General features: G+C 34.4%; 1 protein-coding gene across 1 annotated transcript in view; it reads right to left on the bottom strand.

Annotated features, from left to right (window-relative positions):
* Positions 1-4525: 4525 nt before the first annotated feature.
* The window catches only part of LOC108578481, a 35590-nt gene continuing 31581 nt past the window's right edge, over positions 4526-8534 (bottom strand). The window contains exons 10-12 of the mRNA XM_017941829.1: positions 7927-7987; positions 5565-5648; positions 4526-4737 (exon numbers count right to left, since the gene is read on the bottom strand). Of these exons, the coding sequence (XP_017797318.1) occupies positions 4526-4737; positions 5565-5648; positions 7927-7987 (357 nt within the window). The remainder of the gene's footprint in view (positions 4738-5564; positions 5649-7926; positions 7988-8534) is intronic.

Raw genomic sequence — 8534 nt, 5'->3', positions numbered from 1 at the left:
TAGGTTGATGCATATGAAACGTCGTTTTCTTAAATGAAACTTCAGGCACTGTTGTGCTTTTTCAAAAAATACGATTCTATGTATACACTTTTCCCAACGATTAACTACACTCTGTCCAATTTAAGAATAACCTCGCTTCGCGCATGGGACGTGCCTAAGGAAGGTCTAGAACGTCCAAACCCCCACTTAACCGCCTACGTCTTTCGCCGTCTTACCCTCTGCTGCGCTCTCTGTCTAACTCCGGGAACTGCGCAGAACGGACGAAAATCGGTCCGAGAGCGAGGTTATTCTTAAATTGGACAGAGTATAGTTTCATAATTCCTTTATAAAAATCATTTTCAAACAATTGTATTAATAATCCACTAATTTGAGCATATGAGAAAATGACATTTCACTTGCACCAATCTAATAATATATATGATAAAACAGTATGGTGAGAATGATATACCTATATAAGAAATATAATGATATATTTATATTGTAATATTATAATTTGTCTCTCTTCGATTTATAATATATCGAGTGAGTTACCTAAGCCTGTGTCCCGACTAAATAGATGTCGTATAGCGTCAAAATCGTTGGTCAGTCGGTCGGATGACAATGCGACAGTGTTCATATACGGCTGATTGTCGAATACTACAATTGCAACCAGGTCAGTATTCAAGATATCTTTGTCAATGTTGGCGTTGCTTTTCCTTAATGAAAATATACGGGAGAGGGAACGTCATACAGTAGACAGGATAAAATTCGGCGAATTTCACACCTTAACTGCCAGCTGCGAGAAAATGACAATTTACTTTATCAGTATACTGCAAAGAGAGTTAATTTAAGAAAAGTTTCAAAAAATAAAAGTCCTCAAAAATAGCAGAGATGGGCGTCCGTGTCATAAAGTCGAATCCTAATCCCGATTAGCCTGTTGTCGCAAGACTTCGTGCGTGTGATGTGACAAAAAACAAAATTCGTTTGAAATTCAAACAATGCGATCGACAAAATCGTGGTTATCGCATCGCACCTGTAGTTATAATAATTTAGACGCAACCATGGAATGTGATTTGCTTCTTCCTTGTGTTGGTCGGTCGATAAAGCGGAAATGATATTGTCGCTATACGACATCTATGAAGTCAGGGCATAGGCTAAGAGTGGAAGCTGAAATATTTTTAAAACTGTTAATTATATCGAAAAAGTCTTCAAACGTTTGATATAACTAGCATTTTAGTCAAATTTGTTTGTTTTAAATAGAATCATGTATTTTTTTAATACATCAATTCATTCAGATCATAATTCTCTACAAAAAAGTGTGAAGCTATTTATGTCGAGGAACCATTACTTTAGGAGATATTTTAATTAAAATTTAAATAAATTTTTTTAAATTTAATTAATTTAAGATTTAAATAAATATTCATTACATTAGTACATACTACCTATTACAAAATGTGTTCAAAATGATAACTGTTGGCATCTGAAAATTTTCGCAATCTAATCCTTAAAGAATATTGCACACGACTTAAGATCTCTGGTTGTAAGGGTAGGTAAGTAGGTACCTACTATTCCGAAATATTTTAACTAAAATATCTCCTAAAGTAGTAGTTTCTCGGTATAAATAGCTTAACACTTTTTTATAGAGAATGATGAGCTGAATCGATTGATGTATTAAAAAATATATGATTCTATTTAAAAAATACAAGTTTGATCTTCATATGTCGTCTATGAGTTCGCTTATAAAAATGCTAGTTACCAATCAACTTTTGTCTGAAGCCTTTTTCGATATAATTAACAATTTTGAAAATATTTCAGCTTCCAGTCTTAGGTGACTCACCCGGTATATCATGTACTATTATAAGTTTATACCCGTAAATAAATAAATAAATTTTCTACTTAGCTGGAAAGTAATATTTTTAATATTAAATTAAAATAAAATATTTTATTTATTTTTTAAAGCAATGTTTCGTGTAGACGGTGTAAGAAAGAAAATGAAAGTAAGGTGAGCCAAAAAATAATGTTTAATTGACGAAAAATTCCACTTTTCGACGAAACATTTGGTGTGTCGTTAACGCGGTTGCTGTTTCAGCAATTATTATATTTATATACATTACGTATCGCGAGAAGTTTCGCGATCGAAGGGGGAAAAATATTGGCGCAGATATCGCAAACACGTCACACATCCAAGTGTGATTCATAATTTTTCTTGCACAGAATATTACAGCGAGCTGATTAACGAATATCATATGACGCCACGTGATGGAGTAATGGAACGTCTCGAATATCTGTGTTCGTTTATTAAATGAAGCTGAGTCTTCTTCCATAAATACAAGATCAAAATTTCACCAATCATTTCACGTATGTATACACATTTTCGAATATAATATACAGAACTTACTCTGTTTTTCATAAATTTAACCTAACCCTTAAATACAATCTAAAACATCCTTTAACACCTAAATACTCATTTTCTCTTCTTATCATTCACACATTTCGCGCAACGAAAACTTCAAAGAAGCACGAAATTTCATTATTCGTGTATCAACATTCACTCTTCTTTCGATGGCACGATTAAACGATGCTACAAGTGTTCCTTTAAATTCATTCTCAGACAAGTGCAAAATCAATTTCACTTCCGAATATTCTATTAATCACTGTGTATCTTTTTTCCTTTAAATATAGCTGCATTTTGACATAATCTTTCTAACAAGTGACATGTGAAAAATTGCAAGAACGATAATACAATAACCGCATGAATTATCTTCGTGGAAGAAACTGAACACGATAACGAGTCCTGTTTTGTACAGTGAGCAGGACAAAAAACGCCGTGGAAGTTTACACCATTCTCAATAGATCACACTTTTTGTCCAACGTTGCACAACCGCCTAGAATTCCGTCTGTCCCATGAATCGCCCATTATCTACCATTATCTGCCATTTTTTATCGTTGGCCGGGTTAGCGACACTATGGCGTCCCGAAGGCGACTTCCACGTCGATTAAACGATTCTTTCCCAAAATTTCACTTCTCAGACGTATTTCAAAATCATTGGACAAGAAATTACCGGCTGAAAATGGTTTTGCGAAGGTAAACAGAGTATCTTTATATTTTTAAAGAATTCTTTTCTTCTGAAAATCTTAAACATAAAATTAAATTCAAGTTCGATATACACGAGGTGCTCAAAATAGTTAGAAGATTATCGAAAATAATTTCAAGACAATTTCGTTTCTTCTGTAATTTTTCTTTGGAAAGTATTTTTATTCAAAATTCTCTCAACAAAAATACACTACTTTATTTACAATTTTATACTGGTGATTTGCTTGATTTTCTAATTATTTTGAACAGTAGGTACAACTTCCTACACGTTTACCTTCCACCTGACACATCAAATTCTCTCGTTGAAAAGTCTCATGATTTATTTTCTCGATAGAAGAAGAGAACGGAAGGACAGAAGTTGTCGATGGAGTACCGGTATACTTCTTTAACAAACAATCATCATCGATCACCGTAGTGAAAGAAGCTAAATAAATAACCATCCCTCCTTCGCGAAAAGGAAGCATATTATGTAGCAACTTCCAAACACGCGCATACACACTTTCACGTATCCAAACATAACAGCAAACAAGCTCGAAACACTGCATTGAAGTTTTCATTAAGTCTGTAGTATTACAAGGAGAATAATTCGAATTTAAAATCACGAACGGCCACACTAATATCTTCCATACTTTCATACCGTACATTCTTCACTCTCGTGTCACGAGGATTTCAAATCGTAGCAAAAGAAGAGAATTAACCACCTCGTTGTCGTTTCACCAAACTGTTTACCACCGCGACGAGGAGAAATGTTCTTCTTTTAACTTTAAATCTCTGCGAGGTTTCACCTAAAATCGCGATCGATAAAAGATGCAAAAATCGTTATTTCACCAAAAATTAGATCGCTTAATCCTAGAACTTCTAAGGGGAGATTCCTCGAACCCACAAATCGAAAAATTTTTAATTACAATCGTTTCCTTTACATAAAAAATTCTTAAAAAATTATTTAATGTCGCATACATATTTAAGTTTAATATTCGGAAGGAACCGTTGCTACATGTGAAAAACGAACTACTACGTTCTTTTTATCTCCAAAGAATAAGAAACTGTAACAAAACGAACTCGTGTTTCACATCAGAAGAATCACATTCAGACTAGTTTCATGACAGCACACTGTTATACAATACTATTTTTATTTTACAAATACGCATACAGAAATACATTTATTTTTCAGAATAAATGTATAAGAAGAAGTATGGGTACAAGGACCTCCCCCCAGTATTCCGCGTGAGGCTCAGGAGCTCAAGGGTTAATCGTTACGTGTAGTAAGCATTAAAAAAAAAAAAAAAGAAAGGAATACATAGAAAGATAAAAACGAAAGGAATCAGTTTTCGTAAAAGAAATTCAGCCACGATGATTCTTTTTCTCCTTTTCTTCTTACAGTTCCTGTATACAGGAACTTTGAACCTGCTTTAGGAGAAGGAACAGGGCCTTCATCTACGCTGGTCTTTCGATTTACGATATTTTGCGTCTTTGCGTCCCATTTTCTTCTTCTTCTTGCCTTTCTTCCGCAGCACACTCAACTAAGTTCTCTTTCGAAATGGAACTGCGAGCTTGTGGTTGTGTAGAAGCTTGTTGAGAAGTGATGGAGGGCGGAGTCTTTGAGGTTTGCTCCTCGCTGGCCACTCCGTTGGCGACTTCCGGTGTTGGGTTTGCTTCTGGAAGAACTGTCGTTTCAATTTTATCTGGTATTATTAACGTAAGAATACACTTTACTTTTTGATTGAATATTACACCAATCCTTTTCTGTAAATTTTTAACCCTTTCCAGCTCTGTAGGTTCGAACGAACCCATTACAAGTGTTTCGTATTTTTTTTTAATAATATACAAGGTGAAGCGGGACGTGTGAGCAATGAGTGATTCTACAAGTGAAAATGAACTGAAAATAAAGAATAAGATTTGTTCGTGAGAAATTTAGTTTTCGAGAAAATTGAATTTAAAGGTTCCCTACAAACTGTTGCATTTTCTCACACTTTTATGTTGATAAATAGCGGTAATTCGCCCAGTTCGAAGGAAGAATTGTACAAGCTTTAAAACATCGTGGCACCAGTCCACGACTCCCTCTGATTCGTGGAGCAAGGATTTGTATGCGTCAACAAGAACGTTACGTTCAACAGTTCATTCGGTAATATAGTAGGTTGGTCCGTAAGTTCGTACAGTGTTCATTTCGTATTCAATGAAATTCATAACCGACCTAATGGAAAAAATTGTTTGAAAAAAATGCCCTACAATTTGGACCGGAAAGGGCTGAACACAGAGTAAAGATTTTCAAAACATTTTTTAAACATTCAAAAAATCAGGGTTCTAATTTATATTAAATCTTTTGAGAATTGGCATAAAAATTTGACAATTTATATCTAGAAAAAGAAATATGGAACTTGGTTAAAATAAAAAATGCGCAATTCCTCTTTCCAAATGCAAAAAAGTGCACGACATTCAAGATATATGCTTTCTTACATCGAATTGTTTGAAGAATAATTGTTAATTGTAGTACCTCTTGCCGGTGATTCCACTGTGGAATTTATTTCTCCATTGATAAAGTCACTTGTTTGGCGAAACTCCTCTTGAACTTCGGTCTCTAAAAAGAACAGAAATTCGATCATTTCACCTTTAATTTAATAAAGAAATTGACATTGCTGGTCGATTAAAAATATGCTGTCATACTTAAGGGGTCAGGACACAGTAACAGGTCGATAAAGTATACGATTTTGAAACAACAGTTCAAAAAAAAGTAAACAATCGATTAATATAAGGTTTTGTATTTTATTTTACTATAATCTGAACTATAAAAAATGCTTGTAATATTTAGAAAATAATTCCTTTTTATGCCCGTAGCCGTCTTCGCTTGGAATATCTTTTCTTCCCGATGGCCAACTGGTGTGCAGGATTCTGACAAATCAGATTAACTATAGCAAAAATCTCGCAAATGTCATAAACTGAATTTGAATGTCATATTTCAATTTTCTTGAAAATCAACAAAATGGCAGACACTTGAAATTTAGCGATTGAATTTCAACTCAAAATTTTATAATTTTTTACTTATATTTTCGAACGTCAATGCCTAACAAATATCACAACGAAGACGAACTGCAAAATTTCAATGCGATTCGTAAGATAGAACTCCAGATATCTTGTACACCATTTTGAAAAACGCGGTTCTGAGAAAAACGAGTTTAAAATTTTAAGTACTGAAAAGTAAGAATTTTTAGAAACTCACAGCTGTGTTTTGCTAGTCTACTATTCCAGACATATTCCGCAAATTTCCTACTTCCTCGAAAAATTTTTCTTGTTCAAATTGTTGTTGTCTGAGCCTGCTTAGTTCTATTTAAGCTGCGGTGTTCCTGCCTTTCCGCGATGTAAGTGTCGGTGAAAAATTTCTATTACTGTCCAAAATTGAATTTTAATTACGCCATTTCATCGGCGGAGTTAACATTTCTCCTTATTGCTAAGTCGTAATAATTTGTCAGTTTTTTATAAGGACATATGTTAACTTACCATTCCCTCCAAGTTTTTCTTTTTATATTCCGAAACCGAGTGACTACTCACTTTTCACACTTGAAAGTCGTAGCGAACCGAGGTAACTGGTGTACGCGTGACGCGTAACTATAAAATCTACCGTAACCTTATGAATACTTCGAATTTCAGTTTACAACTTCACGGGTATCTTTTTCAGACGTATTTAAGCAAAAAGAAAATTGTTTTTCGACCTGTTACTGTGTCCTAATCCCTCGAGCCGAACTGAAAGCGACAGAACACAAATTGGCACTTAACTTGTCGAAACGAATTTTCTTGGAATTGTCACGAGCTACGTTTCTTCTTTTAAAAACGAAGACAGAGTAAAAACGTTTAGGGGAAATTACACTCCTGAATTTATACAACTATAAAACATATATTTCCAATGTGTCACGCTGTCGAGAAATAGCCAAACATTGACAATTTCGTCGTTTTTACTTATCAACAGGAAGTTCCTAAAACTACAAACTTTTGCTTATTTAAAAAAATCAACTCTATTTCATTCGTCAAAAAATTTCCAAAAATTAAAGTAGCCTCAAACAAATGAACAAAACAATGTGCTCGTATTCCACACTTTAAATTGAAAGAGAAAAGTCCTTGCAACGCATTTGTTGCTCGTTTAACATTAAAAAATTGCAGAGCAACTATATCTCGTTGTCGTACGATCGGATCACCCAGTACGCGTTCGTACAACTGAAGAGGACAGGAGAAAAAAAATGAGTGTCCTGTTAATGTGTATTTTGAGTAAAACGAATTTCAAACATTGAAGACCTATACTGATTCTCCAGACATTATTGAATTAATTAACACTTACTTTACAGTCGCGCTTAAAAAATGCATTAACGTAGGATGAACACACTGTACAAAGCACACTCTTATCCTTTTACCATATAAACACCGATATCCCCACCATTTTTCCCATCTGCTGTTATTGTTTAAATGGCAATAAATCTCACTTCTAAATGCAAAACTGAATTTTGCAATAAAAAGTACAATCAAATATCCCAATAGACAAAAACTGGACCCTCGTCCTTCTTTTCCATCACTTTTCAACTATAAACATATATTTTCAATCTTCCGCGTTATACGAGTATTCTTGCGACAAGGCAAACATTCACGATTTCGTCGTTTTGTATCCAAAATCTTCTTTATTCTAATCAGTTTCACAGAGTCAATTGTTAGATTTAAAATTCTACCTCATCGACTGGACGAGTGGTTCACCGGAACGATTGGTTCCATCCATAGTGATTGTTCCGGGGAACCACTCGACCAGCTGACAGGCGAATAAAAGTTCATGTCACAGTCGTCATCGTATTCCTTCGCTGACGAGTACACGGACTCACCCGGACTGTCCACGCGTTTCACGCCCTCCGTCATGTCCTCGGCTTTCTTCGATTTCGATTTCTGCAATTTTACGAGTGCACAGTGTTAAAGTAAGAAATATCCAAAGTTACGCCGTTGGAAGAGTAGATTTTCATTCATAAATCACGGAATACTGAAATATTTATTAAAGGGTACACCATATACTGATGCGTCTAAAAAGAAGGAAAAGTTCGGGAATTTTTTTCGTAGGTAACTACTAAATGAAGAACTTCAATATTTTCAGAGGATACAAGTGTAACTTTCGTCTTCTTTTCTCCAATTTTTAAAAAGTAAAAATGTTGCAAAATGGAGGAGCTTTTGCGAAACTTGTTCTGCTAGAGCATCAACTGCTGACTGCCATCGTCAGCAAGAATTGAAACGTCTGAAATAAAAAATTCTTCTGGATTTACAAATAAAAATGTATTAGGTACTTACAATGTAGCGTACGATTTTTTCGATATCTCATTTATTTAATTTTTTAGAAACGTTTAAATTTAATTTTCTTGACAAAAAGTGGCTTTTCATCGTCGAACTACCACCATTTCTATAATAATTACAATTTTTCAAAAATCGTACGCTACGTCGTAGA

The sequence above is a fragment of the Habropoda laboriosa genome, unplaced genomic scaffold (assembly GCF_001263275.1).
Source record: "Habropoda laboriosa isolate 0110345459 unplaced genomic scaffold, ASM126327v1 scaffold38, whole genome shotgun sequence".
Taxonomy (NCBI): Eukaryota; Metazoa; Arthropoda; class Insecta; order Hymenoptera; family Apidae; genus Habropoda; species Habropoda laboriosa.
The sequence above is the reverse complement of the archived record's forward strand: the minus strand, read 5'-3'. Positions and strand labels throughout refer to the sequence as shown.